The sequence below is a fragment of the Amphiprion ocellaris genome, chromosome 9, assembly GCF_022539595.1.
Source record: "Amphiprion ocellaris isolate individual 3 ecotype Okinawa chromosome 9, ASM2253959v1, whole genome shotgun sequence".
Taxonomy (NCBI): domain Eukaryota; kingdom Metazoa; phylum Chordata; class Actinopteri; family Pomacentridae; genus Amphiprion; species Amphiprion ocellaris.
The window spans coordinates 8985621-9003051 of record NC_072774.1 but is presented as its reverse complement, the minus strand read 5'-3'; the positions used below and the strand labels follow the sequence as shown (position 1 = coordinate 9003051).

General features: G+C 37.2%; 2 protein-coding genes across 3 annotated transcripts; both read left to right on the top strand.

The window, feature by feature from the left end:
* Positions 1–176: 176 nt before the first annotated feature.
* LOC111577092 (myelin-associated glycoprotein-like) lies at positions 177–5009 on the top strand. Its single transcript, XM_023283186.3, has 9 exons — positions 177–264; positions 1982–2045; positions 2137–2532; positions 2622–2915; positions 3007–3106; positions 3201–3236; positions 3335–3367; positions 3680–3725; positions 4618–5009. The coding sequence occupies exons 2-8, from the start codon at positions 2000–2002 to the stop codon at positions 3690–3692; spliced, it is 918 nt and encodes a 305-aa protein (XP_023138954.2). The 5' UTR covers positions 177–264; positions 1982–1999; the 3' UTR covers positions 3693–3725; positions 4618–5009.
* Positions 5010–8432: 3423 nt separating this feature from the next.
* LOC111577081 (myelin-associated glycoprotein-like) lies at positions 8433–17013 on the top strand. 2 transcript variants are annotated; one of them, XM_055013500.1, is made up of 10 exons: positions 8433–8468; positions 10068–10137; positions 10317–10679; positions 11689–11979; positions 14280–14531; positions 14621–14881; positions 14958–15042; positions 16341–16448; positions 16566–16635; positions 16726–17013. In XM_055013500.1, the coding sequence occupies exons 2-10, from the start codon at positions 10089–10091 to the stop codon at positions 16759–16761; spliced, it is 1515 nt and encodes a 504-aa protein (XP_054869475.1). In that variant the 5' UTR covers positions 8433–8468; positions 10068–10088; the 3' UTR covers positions 16762–17013. The 2 variants fall into 2 exon arrangements, with proteins under 2 accessions (XP_054869475.1, XP_023138939.2); XM_023283171.3 differs by having other exon boundaries at positions 16338–16448.
* The last annotated feature ends 418 nt before the right edge of the window (positions 17014–17431 follow it).

Genomic DNA, 17431 nt, shown 5'->3' with positions numbered 1-17431 from the left:
AGTGACAATTTTACTAATTCAGAATGAAATTTACGGTAAAGATGATGGGACAAGCTTTTTATATCCTTCCTGCCTATTTGGCAGAAAAGGATATAAAAAGCATGACAAATATATATAAATGTCAGAGGGTGGGTTTGAAGGGGATGGAGGGAACTGGGTGGTACCTATTAGCAGAATTTGATAGGGAAAAAAAGGCCTTTAAGAGAGTCAGAGGAGAATATCGCTCACAACCAGCTGTGATCAACTAGACAGAAGCAAAATCAGGTAAGACTAAAGACACAAAATTATACTTACATAAAATAGTTCAGAATACCTATTATATGTGAGGTTCCTTTTCTTTCTGGGTATTCAGATTTTACTGTACTCTAATAGTCTGGCAAATTATCGCACTGATTTTCATTTTATCATTTTCTGTCATTAAACTGAAGCTGGAGGAGTGAACGGTTGCACGTCTTAGATAGCCGATCATTTACTAACAGACGAAGTAACGTTAATCATGTCAAGTGACGTCAGGGAATCTACTTCTGAGTGAAGTTGGGGTGTGTGAGATGAAACTAAAGTTCCAAGGGGGTTACTGGAAAATGAGGAAGTGTTGGCTGAAGGGGAACCACTGAAGGTTTGTGGTGTTCGGGGATGTTAAAGATGCATAGAAATGCATGGAAGGGGTGAGCATGACTGCAGGCAAAGACAAAAGTAGAAGTATCAAAACGCACTGAACAAAAAAGAGTAGCATGCTATTTTTTTCTGACTTTGAGGAAAAAAAGTTCAAAATCTCATTTCTATTGTTACGGCGAGAAAAGGATTAGATATGAGCTGTTTAACTGGTGACAGATTCTCGACCATTCAGTTAAACCGAACCCTACAATGTGGCTTTAAAGGACGATGATCAAATAGCGTAGCCAGCACACAGACATTTGTTTGAAAAGTGATTTAAAAAGTCAGCTTTAATTAAATAACATGATGCCACAAATGCCAAGACCTGCAAGTTTGCATAATAAATGTCACTAATATCACTTACAACATTGCACATGTTGATGCTGCCACCACCATGCTTCACTGTTGGGAATGTATTGGGCAGGTGATGAGCAGTGCCTGGTTTCCTCCATGCATAGCGCTTAGAATTAAGGCCAAAAAATCTGTGTTGGTCCCATCAGACCAGAGAATCTTATTTCTCATAGTCTGGGAGTCCTTCATGTGTGTTTTGGCAAACTCTATGCAGGCTTTCATGGGTCTTGCACTGAGGAGAGGCTTCTGTCGGTCCACTCTGCCATAAAGCCTCGACTAGGGGAGGTCTGCAGTGATGTCTTTCTAGAACTTTCTCACATCTTTAGGTTCTTCTTTACCTCTCTCACCAAGGCTCCTCTCCCCCAAATGCTCAGTTTGGCCAGACAGGCAGCTCTAGGAAGAGTTCTGGTCGTCCCAAATGTCTTCCATTTAAGGACTATGGAGGCCACTGTGCTCTTAGGAGCCTTAACTGCAGCAGAAATTCTTTTGTAATCTTGGCCAGATCTGTGGGCAGTTCCTTCAACCTCATGATTCCCATTTGCTCAGACATGCACTGTGAGCTGTAAGGTCTTATATAGACAGGTGTGTGCCTTTCCTAATCAAGTCCAATCAATATAATTAAACACAGCTGGATAGAGTTTTTAATCAATCTGCAAAAATGTCTACAATTCTGTGGTTTTTGTCAATATGGGGTTCTGTGTGTCCATTAATGAGAAAAAAATGAACTTAATTTTAGCACATGGCTGTAATATAACAGAGTGAAAATTTTAAGGGGGTCTGAATACTTTCTGTATCTACTGTAAGGAGAGAAGTCACAGCAATTTCATGACACATTGTGTAATGACAATAAAACTGATTCTGATTCTGTGAGAGACTAGAAAAAGTACTTCTCTTCTGCAGTTAAAGTGTACTTTTCATGTGGTTTTCAACCCCCCCACCATTTAATTTAATGGCTTTTAATTTTAACATTCTGCAGCAAGAAAACCTGAAAAACATGGACAGGAAGAACAAGCTGATGATTTTCTCTCTGCTTTTGGCAGGTATCATGATCAGTCACCCCTTTACCTCTAATCATTTCATACTTTCTGCATGTCATACAGGTCATTGTAACTATTTATGATTCTCTTTCAGGCATCTGCAGCCCTGTGTTTAGTGGAGAATGGAAGGCCCATGTTGTAAAAAGCCTCGATGCCCTGGTTTCATCCTGTGTTGTGGTTCCCTGTTCGTTCACTCATCCTGGAGGAAACCTGCCCAACTCCAGACTCAGAGGCATCTGGCATCGTCATGATAAACGAGATGAAAACATCTATAACGATAATTACGCCAAGATCTTGGACAACTTTAAGGGCCGCACACAGATGTTGGGACATCTGGGTCAGAACAACTGCACCTTAGAAATAGTTGACATTAAAGATCACGACAACGGCCCTTTCTGTTTCCGGATTGAACTTGTGCGAACGGAGGATAATGAACCCACCAAAGACAAGTTCTCCTTTGTTGAGGACTGTGTTGGTTTGAACATGCTCCGTATGTCACCAGTTTTCCAAAATTTCATGAATCTATTCCACTTTTCTGTTCCATCAGTATACTTTATCTCTATCTGTTTTCATTTCCAGCTGATGTTCCAGCTCCTACACTGAATCATCCACCGACGGCCATCGAGGGGCAGCCCTACACCGTCACCTGCTCCATCATCCATACCTGCCCCTCCCACTGGCCTAAACTCTCCTGGACTCTGAAAACTGGAGAAATCATAGAGTATCATAAGGACATTCGCTCTGGCAACTGGGAGACACAGTCTATCTTGACGTTTGTTCCTGAGGAGAAGGATGACCACAGCGAGATCACCTGCACTGCTGAGTTTTTTGGAGGGAAGACGTCCTCCCAAACTTTTTCACTCTATGTAAAACGTGAGATCTTTGCACTGAGTTGGTCATTTACTGGATTCTGTCTTCCTCTCAGCTGCTAAATGGGTTTGATATAAATTCTGTCTATTTGCAGGGGCAGAAAACTACAATCACATCATCATTCCAACTGCAGTGGCCATTGGTACAGCTCTAATCTTTGGGCTTCTCTGTGTTTTCATGGCAAAAAAATACAAGTGAGGCAATGAAACATTCTGGCAAATAACTAAAATTTCTGTGAGGAACGTATTTCCAGACTCTGCTGATTCTTTTTTCTTCTCTCTGCTTCAGGAATCGTATTAGAGAGCTCCAAAATCAAGAAGGCAGGTGAGTGGAAAGTTATCAGATCAGATTCAGTTTTTGGTGCAGTTTCTTTTTGATTCTCATGTGATTCATGAGCCTTTTTATTCATTTGTCACATGTAGTGTGTGGAACCGGCTCTCCAAGATGTCTCGCAGGTGAGAAAAACTGCGTTTTTTTGGGTTTGCAAGCATGAGGTTACTGTAGAAATGTTTTGTCCCTGAAATGTTTGGAATCTCTGAGAGTACAGGTCTTTAATTTAAAAAACAGAGTTTTTATCTTTATAGTTATTATAATTCATCGACTTAAAACTGTAGCTTTCACACACCAGTGCATCGCTGGTCTTACAGTAATTTCACACATATCTGCAGATGTTTATTTTTATTGCTGGTGCTGATAAGATATATGCTTGAATTTTAATGTAGCACGATATCTTATTTTCTGTTCTCCTTTTTCTGTTGTCTAATTAGGGGCAGAAGCTGAAGGCAAGAAGTGAAAACAACGATTGTCATCAAAGTATGTGAGACTGTGCATTATTTCTCATTTGTTATTTTTAATTTTAGTATCATTAATACATGTTTGGCCACAAAATGGTAGAATATTTTCAGAAAAATCACATTCACTCACAGTTGTTTGCTTGTTTGGACAAGTAGGAAAGTCAAATATTCCTTTTTAATCCCATTCACACCCTTGGTATCTGTGTAAGGACATATTTACTGCATTACATAAATTTGGTATCATTAGTAATCTTGTCTTCATTCTGTTGTTGCTGGACAACTTTCAACAACCATGACACATTCTTGGCAAAAGGAAAGAACACTGTGCCTGTGTATGTATGTAGGTAACACTTTTTTGTTTACAGCATAATTCCATATGTATTCTGCTATAGTTTTGATATCTTCAGTATTAATCTACAATGTACAAAATAATTAAATAAAACCCATTTCAAAAGAAGGTGTGTCCAAACTTTTTGCTGGTAGTGTATATAAAATAAAAATATAATTAAGTATGTTCAGCTTCTCTCACATCATCTGAAAGGCTGTTTTTGTGACAGAGAGTGTGAAATATTTTTGTTCTGCTTTGCGGAACAGCTAAAAAACATGAACCCGATTTAGTGGTTCTTCGTGTTTCATCGACCAGTAGCATTTCTGAGACGTAGACTGGTCTCCTGCAAGGCCTTGTCATACCTTTTAAACTAAATAAAGAATTTTAAAATCAACACAAAAGTTAACAGGCAACCAGTTTGAATACTTTTACATCTATATGATCCAAATACACAGAGAGGGGAAAACTCAAATACAACTGATTCATCCTATGTTACATGTCAACATTTGACTTGAAGGTCAGATTTTATTTGTCAGTGTAACATGAAAATAATCTAATTGTTTCAAATCTTCTTCCTTTTCAGGGAATCAAAGGAGGCCAAGGAGAAGGACACCAAAGGCAGAAATGTTCCAGTGAATGAAATGAAGTAAACAAGCAAATCACAGAGGGAAGAACCTATTTGTTTGGCAGTCTTGCTTTTTTATTTTTCTGCTTTTATTCATTCATCAATTTCAGAGAGAAGAAATCATCTAAATAACAGCTGATGAAGTATTTTCTGTTTTTGAGTATTATAGCCAGTAATAACAGGATGTGCTGCCTTGTGTGAATGCTTCATTTCTGCAAATCATGTTAACAAACATAAACCTTTTGCAAAAAAATGCCTCGATCATATCATTAAACAAAAACTAACAATGTTGTCTGAACAGATGTATCAATCATGTAAACGTATATTCAAACATTAAATTTTGATACGTGCATAAACTGTAGTGATTTCCTGCTTCCTTACTTGATTAGTAGTTCCTGTGTCCTCCACTGGGGGGAATATGAACAAACCTTCCTCACTGTTTGTGCTCTGAGTCTGACCAACTGTTACAGTCAAGTTTCCTAAAAAATGATGTGAGAAATGGAAAGTTATTGTTACACTGAATTATATATAAACCATTCTTGTCAACAGCAGCTAATCTGAGAGGTTTCTATAGACCTTGATTGCCCACATGTTGTTAACCTTCCTCCTTTCTTTGGTATTTAGTCTAAATGTTCATGTTGGCCAGACGGTGGCGCTGTAATGCTGATCTGAAGTCACTGAAGGGGAAGCCATGACCAGGAAGTCAAACTGACAACTGTAATGTACCAGTTAAAATCACAGGCCATCAAACTGGCACAATAATAAATATTCCCACCAAAATAAGAGATCAAATCAGGGTGTCAAGCACAATTTCAACCGAATGTCAACAAGAAAAAGTGGGTCTTTAGCAGCAATTTAACTGTTTTAAAGTGAATTAAAAGGTAAACTGTTCCAGAGATTAACAGTCACCTCTAATTTTGAGCCTGGATTTTAAAGCATTCAGGATTATCTGGTCGGTTGACTCTAACCAGGGTTTATTTTGGCAGCGGGTAATTCCACCTCTATTTGGATGTTACATAAAAATGATAATTCCCCTAAGCTACTAAACCATATTATATCTTATTGTTGTAACTCAACTCAGTAGTTTAATTTTTGAAACAGAAGAAAGAAGATGTAGTTTTTCAGAGTTGAGCTAGATGCCCTGAAGTTCTTGTAAATAAAAGGGGGGTGGGGATGTTGGGGGTGTGAATCTGGGCTACCAGAGTTCAACCTCCTGGAGGTGTTGTGGGACTAAATAGACGAAACACCGTTGAAGGGAGGTTTCCATCTGATGACCCCCAGAGATGTGTTGGGAATCACTGCTCACTGGTGTGTATAGTGATGAGTAAGGGATCCTAGGTCCTTCAATGAATGCACTTCCTTTTTGTTTAGAGCACAAGTGTCTTGTGTTTTAACCAACTAACCTGATATGGCAAGTTATATAGATATAGAAGTTGAAATTGTGAGTTATAATAATATCAAAATGTGAATTTGTTTGACTAGATAAACAAGGTTTTCTTGCACTGATAAGGTTTGTCTTTGTTTTACTCTGAATACAAAGTTAAATCAACTTAGACAACTTAAAAAGTATAAACCAACGATATTGAAAATTGCAGTATTTTCAATATGGTCCATTCAAAAATTATTCTGAAATAACCACATAGCTCATAAAAGTATATTAATTTTTCATGATTGAAATTGATTTTATATCCCTAATTTTACACAAGATCATGTGTATTTTTTGTCATTTGAAGATTTGCACGTGTTAACATAATGAAATTATCTAAAATGTACAAAATCGCTTTTATAATACTATAATATATAATATATTATTCAATTATATATTCATAATTCTCTCATTTCAAATAATAAGCATGTGTAAAATTACACAATACTTCTTTTTGTAATTGTCACAATTTGCATCTAATTTTAGAAATATATATATGGATGTAGCAGTTTCATATTGTAAATAACAAATTTAACACTCTTGTCTTAGGATTTAAAAACAATGTTGACACAATGTCAACTAGAGGAACTTTATTTAATGAGTTCAAATAAAGGTTGTCTTCAAGCTGAGTTAATTTACATTTTCAAGGCAGCAGTGAATTTTCATTTGCAAGTTGAAATCGCATAAAACGTCTTACACTGTATCAGTAATCATCCTCCCAGTTGGTGGAGTCCTTGATTTCAAAAAGATTAATTAATGTGACTGTTTGGTGATAAATGCCCATGTTTTTCTAATCTAATCTAATCTAATCTAATCTAATCTAATCTAATCTAAACATTACTCACTTCTTCTTCTACAAATTCTAAACCACGGAATAAACTATTTTCAACTTATAATATATTAGAACGTTCTGAACATGGTAGAGATGACCAGGAACATTTGGAATGAAACAGAAACTTACTTGATGATATATCCAGGTTTTTCTTCTCACTGGATCCTTGCTTGTGTTGTATCTACTCTCTTTGGATAAAATTGTAAATGTTGAAAACTGTAATCAAGGGGTATAAATATCATCTTTTCTCCTGTTAAAATCGTAAAAGAACAGAAATAGTTCAAATGTCTCTTTAGCATCTCTGAAACAGTGTGTTACCATCTTCAGTCACCTATTTTTTTTTTAGTTTCCATTCAGAAAGAGCCTCTTGTTCAGCTAAAAAAAATCATTAGAAATGAAATGCTTTAGTTAATGTTGGTCTTAAATGTAAATATCACCTTTTTGAGTAGAATGCATTAACTGAAAGCTGATTGAAGGGATTTCCCAGTGATTGATTGATTGATTGATTATTATAAACGACCCACTAGAGATCCCTTAATCAACTATGATGAACTTTAGTTAACTGTTGCTTCTGCTTTGTTCAGAATCACAGAGATGTGATTAATTGTTCCCTTGTTGACAGACAACATCAGGTTTTCTGCCTTTTAAATGAAGGAGGCCGACTCCTCTCATTCAGCATCTGGACAAACCAGCAGCAGGAAAAGACAACAACCAGGTAAAAAACAATGCTATTAATGTGGAATTTTGGCTTTGACATGTATGTTTTTATTCATTCACTTGATATGCAGTCTCTTTTCTGTTTGATTCACAGATTGACTCCTTGCGTATCTCTGTTCTCTGTCATGGGTAACTCAGCATCCACCGGCCTCATCACTTCTGCTCCCAAAAAACTGCCCTGGGGTCCCCAGAAAGAGGACACAATCAAACTGGAGGACTTCCTGACACAGAGCGAAGAGGATCTGTGGAGAGTGAACCGAAAGCGAAGTCCACCCGTGAAGAAGATCCACCTCCACCGCAGCGTCCACTACATGGACCTGGCCGTCCAAGGGAAGGATTTCAACCCAAACAAGAAGGGCATCATGAACCCTGCCTTTGAAGACCAGAGACTCTGAGCTGCTGCATTCACTGTGTACATTTCAATGCACAATAACAGCTCAGCAAGTAGATCTTCACTTGTGATTTTGAGGGAGAGAGGGGGCTGCAAACAGGCCCAGTTAGCCGACCGCAACATTAGAGTCACTTTTCTGTCACCACAAGACTTCGCTGTGAACAGGAAGAGAGGCCGCAATGCAAATGTGACATGAGCCAGATCTCTTTTTTAAGAAATGGAAGCAAAAGTGAAAATGTTTCCTTTTTGTTTGCATCAGGTTAAATCCACTTGGATTTAAAACATTTCAGTTTGATGCCTTGATAAAATGAAGCTCTGATACCACCAGTATGTGCAGAAATCATACACAACACTACGTCATGTGACTTTATAAGCTTTGCACAGCAGGCGAGTAAAGGAAATCCTGCCTTGAACTTCTGCTGCTATGAGTCATGCAACCTGAGGTAGAGTAAATGCTATTTTCCTTGTAAAATATTGCCTTTATGTATAAAAATATATGTATTTTCTCCTCATGAACTGAAACATTTTGTATGTTGTTGTTACTTTTATGACATTTTAGCATATTGACCATTTGTTGTTCAATAAATGATTCCATCCCTGTGTCATATTATTGTTGAGGTACAGTTTGTAACTAACATGTAGGCAAGCTTGCTTTACAAATATGTAAAACTATGCAACTTTTAATTTTTATTAATCATTTTTCCTGTGTATGTTTAAATTACATAAATATTTTAATAAAGTTATAAAAACCAGGCAGTGAATGTGCATGTCTACAATGTCTTGTAACACTGAGATATGTTTGCAAATGTACAATATTTTCACAGATGTAGCGTCTTTAACTAACAGACGAAACTATTAAATTCAAGTTTAAAGCTTAAAATATTTCTAAAATTAGATACAATTAGTGATAGAAAAAGAGGTATTGACCCAGTAATTTTACACGGTTTGTAGAACAAAAATGTCAAAAGAATGTGTTTTTATCAGTGTATAATATCTATAAGTACAGTTTTTATTCACATGTAAATAATTTATTATTGTATAATAGATTTGTAGATATTACAGAGAATTTTTAATGTGTCTTTACACATGTAATTATGCCTCTCTAAACTTTAATAAGCCAAAACAGTATGCATGACCTCATGTGAAATGAAAACTAGAAAATGGATTTTAATTATAGAAAAAAGAGATCATTTTATGTTATTTTTTTAGTATCTTTTTGGCATCTGGCATCAACAGGGCTGGATGAAAATGTTCTATGTGACAGTCTTCCTAGAAGTTCAGTCAATGTAATAGAATAAAACTGACTCACACTATCTTGTTGTGGTTGAAAGACATAATAATAATAACAATAATAATAATAATAATAATTAACACTAGGAGCTATAATTTACTCCACTTTATCAATAAAATAAGATAAAATACATTTCTTGATGGGCGTCACTTTTAACAGGCACAGGGAGCGTCTGGACAGCTGTTCGACGGTAAAATGAAACATCTAGGATTATTTTAATGGGAAGAGATAAAATCAACCATATTCATTTTACTAATATATGAACTTTGAGATGCTTTTCTGATTAAATATCTGAGTATTTGAACGTTACTGTTAGCAGCTGGTGATTTGTGGTTAAAGTTATCTGGCTTCAAATGTACAGTTTACGGTGCTTTATCAGATGTGTAGTTGGTTCTGTGAAGCGGTTTATATGCAACACAAAAATAACATGGGAGAAGTCACAATCACTAAAATAAATCTAATTCCTGTAGAAACAAGGAACTGAGAGAACCAGGGTTGTACACAGTGTGACAGAGGCGTTAATATTTAAAAGACCTGATTGGATACTTTATGACATGATTAAAAATTAAAATTAATACAAATAATATATGACAAACTTCTCCTTCTAGAAAGATCTGATGAGACAGCATTTTGTGTCAAAGTCAGTGGATGTCAAGCCTATTAAAAGTGGAATGGAAACTAGACAAGTCATCTCTCACCACAGGGAAACGACAACAGCAACACACAAGTATATTTGTCACTTTATTTGCAGATCTCCACCCGATAAGACGGCATGGACGCCTTAACGTGGCCTTTGCTTTTTGGATGCCTTTGCTTCAATGGTACGGTGGAATTTATTTTTAGCTGTAAACGTCTGCCTCATGTCTTGTTTGTGCAGGAAAATATGTAATTCTGCAATGATTTTTCACTTTATTTCACTGGCAGGCTATCCGTCTGCTTCTCTGTTTATTCTATATCTGGGCCTCATGTTGTCACATTTTCTTGTGCAATTTTCTTACAGTTATTCAAAGTGAAGCCTCGTCTTGGACAGCTACAATGCCCTCCTCGGTCAAAGGTCTCCCTGGATCATGTGTGGTGATCCCCTGCTCATTCAACTACCCAGATCCACAGAAGGCGGTCAGTGAGTTCACCGGGTGCTGGATGGACGACACCAACCACCTCATCTATCACCCACACGAGGCCAAAATGCAGGAGCAGTATCGGAGTCGGACGAAGCTGCTGGGAGACGTCAGACACAAGAACTGCTCCCTGATGATTGATCCCCTTCGATCAAGCGACCAGGGGCCTTTTCACTTCAGGATTGAAATGAAAGACTATGACAATTTTTCCTACAGAGAGAACAAAGTCTCCATTTCAATGATTAGTAAGTTTTCTTTTTAACTCTAACATGTTCAAGGTTTAACATTCTGCATTTGTATTTGCATTTTTTAAATCATGACACTGGTCATTTGTATTGATCCCAGGTCAGAGAATTGTGTAGGATCAGGGTGCAGTCATTTGAAAATAGTTCGATAACTTTTTTTGCTTCACTGAATTATTCATTGAACTTTAGACATAGTAATACATTTGTGCAAAATCTGAATTACAAGCAAAAAGATTTTATATTTACGGGTAGCAGCACTTTGTTACACATATTGTCCAAAAATGTCTTTATCCAAAAGTTTCTACAGCTTATTTCAGATGTTTTGGAACATTCAGGTTGTGAAACTAGAGCCTTGGAAGTCACGTTTTCTAACAATACAACCTGGGATGGAAATGTTCATTATTCAGGTTTCAGGTGGCTGACTTTCAAGAACTGCATCTGTTTCGTCAGCCCTCGTCTTTGCTATTGTAACGTGCCATCCTGCTCTTGCTTTAAATAACTCTGGCTGCTTTCAACGGTTATTTTTCTTTACACAGATGCTTCTGTTCATCACAGCAGTCTAGTACTTCTCATTTACTTTCCTTCAAGCTGGAGATCACCCGTAAAATCTTTGAATTGAGCGGGATGTGAGTTATTTTATGAAGGAACAATTTGGGGAACTGTCTTTGTGGAAACATAAAGTTACACTGTAACAACAAAATCAAGTTCCCATTCTAGCTGTGTTATATTTTTAACTTTGATTTGAAGGCAGCCACTCTAATAAAAGAGGAAATATCTGTCTTTCTAGCCCTTTACCCTTCATTCGTCTATAATGGAAGCTCATGTTGTGCTTTAGTGACCTTATGTGGTTTCGGCAGACTCAGGTTTAGTAGATTTAAGCACTTTTCCCAACTAAAATGATTCTTCAGTATCAAAATAAGTGAGGTCAAAATCCAAATCTTAGCTAAATGCTCTCCTACAGCAGATCTTTAATCCTTATCGTCTATTATGATTTGTCTTTTTGACACAGGTGAACCAAATCCAATCAAATTCACTGTGAGAGAGGAAGTAAAGGAGGGTCAGACGGTGTCGGCCTTCTGCTCCGTGTCTCACTCCTGTCCTGCCTTTCCTCCCGTTTTCAACTGGAGTCGCACTGGAGAGCAGCATTTCAACTCCCAGCAGCTGAACGAAGGCCAGTGGGAGGCGACGTCCACACTGACCTTTCAACCAACCCACGCTGACCACAACAAGCCTTTACAATGCAGCGTAACGTACAGAGGAGGGACGCACCAGAAGGAATCCAAGACCCTCAAAGTGAAATGTAAGTAAACACATCAGCGGCGATGATTAAAGCAGATGCTTCAAACACAGTGAGTCATTAAAGTATCATTTTTCAAAACCAGGCTCACAATGTCCAGCATAGTCACAAAAAGACAAGAAAAAGCCTTAAAAAAACATGAGATCATGTCAAAGATGAGTGAAAACTGTTAAAAATTCATAAAGACTTAGAACAAAACAGGACAAGGAAGCCCAAAACAAACTGCCGTGAAGCCAAAAAGCAGAAAAAGGTCAAGAGCAACACTTTACACCATAAAAAAAACAAACAAACAAACAAAAAAAAAAAAGAAATTTACTGGGATTAGAAAAAAAACTTTTTTCCAGCATTTTTTAAATGCAGAAAAATATAAATAAAATTGCAAAAATGAAATGTAAATTTAAATCTAATGTGAAATATAATTAAACAAAAACAGCATCTGGCACATATTTATGTATTTTTAAAAAATACATAAATTTTAATATCAACATTTTTTGTTGTAATTTCATGGCAAGATAAAACTGTTAAAGAAAATTTTATGTCATAATTATATTGCTAAATTTTGATACAATTAGTTGAAATGAACAGAAAAAGAAGGATTGATTCTCCCATTTTACTTAGATGTGCTTGCTAAAGAAAAGATAAAAATGTGTAACTACAAACATCACGACAAAAACATTTACAAATCTAACAGAAAATAGGAATCAAAACTTCTGACTTTTAAAATACATTTGCAAATATATTGTATTTCCACAAATATGTGCTTTTCTTTAGCAGATAAAATTATTGAATTTATATGTAATACATCAAATATATTTGTAAAATTAGATATAATTCGTAACAATTAGCAGAAAAATAAGTAAGATTCTGTAATTTTATATAGATTGCACAGTTGTCAGAACGAAAATGTTGAATAAATGTGTTTTCATACGTGTATAATTGTGATGGGGGAAGTTGGAGAACCCAAGCGCAGACACAGGGAGACTGGCAGACAGATGAATTAAGGAAGGAATATTATTCAACCAGAAAATTAAAACAATACATAAATGGAGAACTGAACTGGGAGGAAACTAAACTAAACTACTACTAACAGACACAATGAATTCAAAAACTGAAGATCACAAAACTAAACTGAAATAACAAAACTAAGCTAAGGAGGGGTAGTTACACAATGGGGGGAACTGACAGTAGAAGGGGCAGGGAAGCAGGCTCAGGAAATCTGGGGAGAATGGAGACGAGACTGGAGCTACTGGCTGGAGACAAAAGCAGGGCTAGCGAGAATCCAAAAGAAGAACTGAGTCCAAGTGGGGAAAATCCAGTGGAAGGGAAAACAGAGTCTGAAAGCAGAGTCCATCCAGCAGGGAGTAAAGGACAGCACAGAGCTTAAATAGCTGGAGGTGAGGTGGAGAACAGGTGAGCTGATTGTCACAGCTGACTTTCATTGCAGCAATCAGCAGTTCAGGCAGTGAGAGACAGAGAGAGAGAGACACAGGGGTAAGAGAGATGACAGATACAGAGGAAGACAGACAGGTCAAAACAGACGCAGAAAAACGAGGAAGAAGGAAAGAGGGAGAAGGAACAGGGACAGAAGCAGAATCATAACAATAATATCAATCAGCATTGATAAACTGTCAAAATGCAGATTTTTATCATTGAAAACAATGATAATTACTATGTTTATAGTTAATTTAATTGGCTGTATATATGTAAATATTTTTAATTAAACATAAAAAAGCATATCTTGTAAAGCAATTAGGCCACAAACTGTATTTTAATTGTGTGAAAAAACTGTATTCTAATGAGATGGTTATATTCCATTATTTTTAGTAGTTTTCTGATGCCCCAGTTGCTATAATTGTATTGTTTTTTGTTGCTTTTTTTAACAGTGTACTATAATGATGTTATATACTGGATTTTCCCCAATGTGGCGGCTTCTTTACCTACATGTAATATTTAAAATCGCTGCTTCTTGAACTTGTTCCAGTCACTGTCATGGGATTCGCAGTCATCGTGCTACTCATCGGCACTGGAAAAACACCATTATATTGTCTTTTATTTATACTGAATGAGCCTGTGGCATGAAGGGCAGCAAATATAATCTGCTTGTGTGTATCTTAAACCTTCTTTGTGGCTTTTTATGCATTTCTTATGTGATCATTTTGCTTTTCCTGTCATTTTTTGTAGCTATTCTGTCGTGACTCAGAAGAGGCTTTGTTAACACACCAATGGCCAAAATGTTGCTGATTTATTTTTTTTTTTGATAAAATGCTGTGTGAAATAGCACTAAACACAGTGTTTCTCTGCAGATGCTCCAGTCAATGTGAAAGTTGATTACAAGTCGGATGTGAAGGAAGGAGAAACTGTGCAGCTGAAATGTTCCAGTGATGCTCACCCTCCTGCTAACAGCTTTTGGCACAACGAAACAGGCGCTGAGCTGCATAAAGGAAACATCTACACTGTGCACAATGTCTCTAGGCACACAGGAGGAAACCTGTTCTGCACTGCCATCAATGAAGAAGGACAACGCAAATCAAAGCCAGTGAAGCTCAATGTGTTATGTAAGTCAAGAAATGCATTCACAGAGGAGATTATCTTTAAATGTGTGACTATTTCCTGTCTTCTAACTACATTTTTTTTGTCTGTACAGATGCTCCTGAGATCAAAATTGCCTCTTCGTGCTCCTCAGAAGGGAATGTGGGAAAGTGTGTGTGCATCGCAGAGTCCAGGCCTCCCAGCATGGTCCATTTTGTGCTTGCTGGCAAAGTCCTGCAAAGCACCAAAGTGGAGAAACATGGCTTGCTCACCATCGGGACCCTGCAGGCAGACGTCGGGTCTTCCAAGTTTGTGAGCTGTGTGGCCAACAACAGTCTGGGCAACGCCAACGTCACGCTCTCTTTGACTGTGAACGGTAGGAAGAAACAATGAATTTCGAGAATGCAGATTAGATTGGAGAAGAAAGCACACTGTGATTTCTGTTTGGACAGGTGACATGCAGTATATGTTCATCGGCATCGGAGCAGGAGTGATTTTGGTGCTACTTTTAATAGCAGTGGGAGTTGCTAAGAAATGGTAAGTTGGTATATAAGATACTTATTTTCAGTGACAGTAAATAGAAAGTGTTTGTTTTGTTGTTTTTTTACTTGCACCGAGTAAAATTGGAACACTATAACGCATAACACAAACACTGGAAATAAAGATGTGCATTTAAAGGACAAGTATGTAGGATGTCCAAGAGGATTTTATGCCTTTGTTCAGGCATATGGGTTCTTGAGACAATTTGAATTGTAATTAGCGCTATAAAAATAAAATTGAATTGAACTGAGTAGTACACAACTATGAATTACTGTGTTTTTGTTAGCATTAGATGAACTCCTCATATCTATAAAACGGTCCTTCTTGCCCTAATCCAAATCTTAACCCAAAATTAACTCTCTAAACATGTCTTAAAAAGTAATGACTTGCATGAAATTGTGTCATTTCGCAGGCTTGTCATATAGCACTGTGCATCTTTAGATAGAACCCATATGCTTTTATTCTTCAACCCCACTCTCCAAACTCTCACAGACTTTAAGGCGTCTTCCTGTTTTAGTGCATGAGAATTGTACCACTATCATGTCCACCAGGGACCTGATGTGGGGTTTTTGAAGCTGTTTTGCGCCTTTTCTGCGATTCTCCCGAGGGAATTTTTAGCAAAACTGGTGACATAGAAGCATAGTCATCCTGCTCCCCAACAAAATTTATACAACGCAAACATGGGAAGAAATCCACTGGCAAGTTTATCTGAAAGTAAAAGTATCAGCTGTGGTTATTGATCACACACATGTAGAGTTGTTGGTATTTTCAGACAAAGACAGGATATCATGGCTTTTCCTGGCCTTCAGTAATTTGCTAAAATATCTGTAACAAAGAGACAGTGATCAACAAACTGATCAGGTGTACAAGCTGTGAATACAACTTGAATTCAGATTTGCTTTTTTAAACTGTCAGTGTTTTCTAGCAACAAGTGCAGTCATGAGAACCTAAAAGTAAAGTTTCTGAGGTCTTGGGGTGAACAATTTTGACTTCTGTTGCTCTACCATGTTTCTACAGTAGCCCTGAATGGACAAACATTAGCTCTAGGGAGGGTTTTGCTTGTTTTATGTATGAAGTGGCATCAAAATCCGAAATGGTTCCAATTTTAATCTATCATCTACAAGGAGGAATTTGTTAATAAAGGGTAAAATTCTGCTTTATTACAGTCAAATGACATGACTTTAACCAGTATTGAAGCAGCATGTTAGCTTGCAACTTTACATTTTGCATCAAAGAGTTTCAGTGGTTGTAAAAAGTCTTTCTCAAAAATGTAAAACCCATTTCCCTGCCAGTAGGGGGAGACCTGCAGACACACCAGCATGTACCATGAACAGCATGAAGGCAGAGAAAGCTGTGGATCTCCCTCAGTACGCCACAACGAAAAGATTTCCCCCCAGTTCGGAGTAAATGAAACTTTCCTCATGATTTAAATGAAACTAATAACACACACTCTTGGGTGTGTTTATGTGTAGATTTAAAACAGTCACATCTTTGCTTTCTTTCTGCATTCTTCCCCTCAGAAAAGACAGCTATGATGATGTAAGCTGCGGTGGCATTTATGCTAATGATCATGTATATGGCAACATGGAGGTATGTAAGGTGTTCATTCATTCATTCAATCAATCACTCAGCATATGCATGCATTAAAAACAGAGTGAGTTCTTTGTTTTTCCTCTACAGGCTGATGGGGATGATGCCATATACGCCAATGTGTGAGAAAACAGCTGTGGTCCATCTGTGTGCTGTCTATCAAAACATATGCTTTTTTCTGTATGTAGCACAAAAGCATTTTTCTCTCCTGTAATTTAAGCGTGTTTCATTTTTTATCTGAAAAGCTGTTCAAAAATAACCAAATACTTAATGCACTTGTGCTTGGATTTGCTGTTTTCTCTCATCCAGAATGTTTCCTTGTTCGTCTGATCGTACACTGTGTTTTGAGAAATCTCCATTAAACTTTGTGATGACTTATTTCGCAGTATGCTGGCAACTTTTTGTTATCCCCACCAGCTATCTAATAACGGCACGTACTGCGCAAGGTACACTGCCTTTTGAGTTTCCTCTTTAGCACGAAGGATTGCTTCATCGGACTTACTTGTAAAAACATCACTGTGAGAGTAAATAGTTACATATTCAGGAGAAAATGTTTTAAAGCCATAATAACCGACTTGTGAGTTTGAAGTATCTGCATATATAAACAAGTTGTAGCAGCAGCTTATATGCATCAAGAGACCTTTTTCTTTGTGTTGAAGCCACTGTGGAAAAACCCTTGTGTTGCTGGAAAGTGTATTAATGCTAAATTGACAGGAAGTCAAAAGGGGAAGTTGGTGACCATCTTGGCTGATAGATAAGAGCAGTGAAAGGATCGGACTCATCTTGTGGCCTCAGT

Coding starts and splice junctions, on each gene's coding strand:
- LOC111577092 (XM_023283186.3), top strand. CDS start 2,000: ATGGACAGGAAGAACAAGCTGATGATTTTCTCTCTGCTTTTGGCAG. Junction 2,533..2,621: donor TGTTGGTTTGAACATGCTCC/GTATGTCACCAG, acceptor TTTCATTTCCAG/CTGATGTTCCAGCTCCTACA. Junction 2,916..3,006: donor TTTTTCACTCTATGTAAAAC/GTGAGATCTTTG, acceptor GTCTATTTGCAG/GGGCAGAAAACTACAATCAC.
- LOC111577081 (XM_023283171.3), top strand. CDS start 10,089: ATGGACGCCTTAACGTGGCCTTTGCTTTTTGGATGCCTTTGCTTCAAT. Junction 14,882..14,957: donor GCTCTCTTTGACTGTGAACG/GTAGGAAGAAAC, acceptor CTGTTTGGACAG/GTGACATGCAGTATATGTTC. Junction 16,636..16,725: donor ATGTATATGGCAACATGGAG/GTATGTAAGGTG, acceptor TTTCCTCTACAG/GCTGATGGGGATGATGCCAT.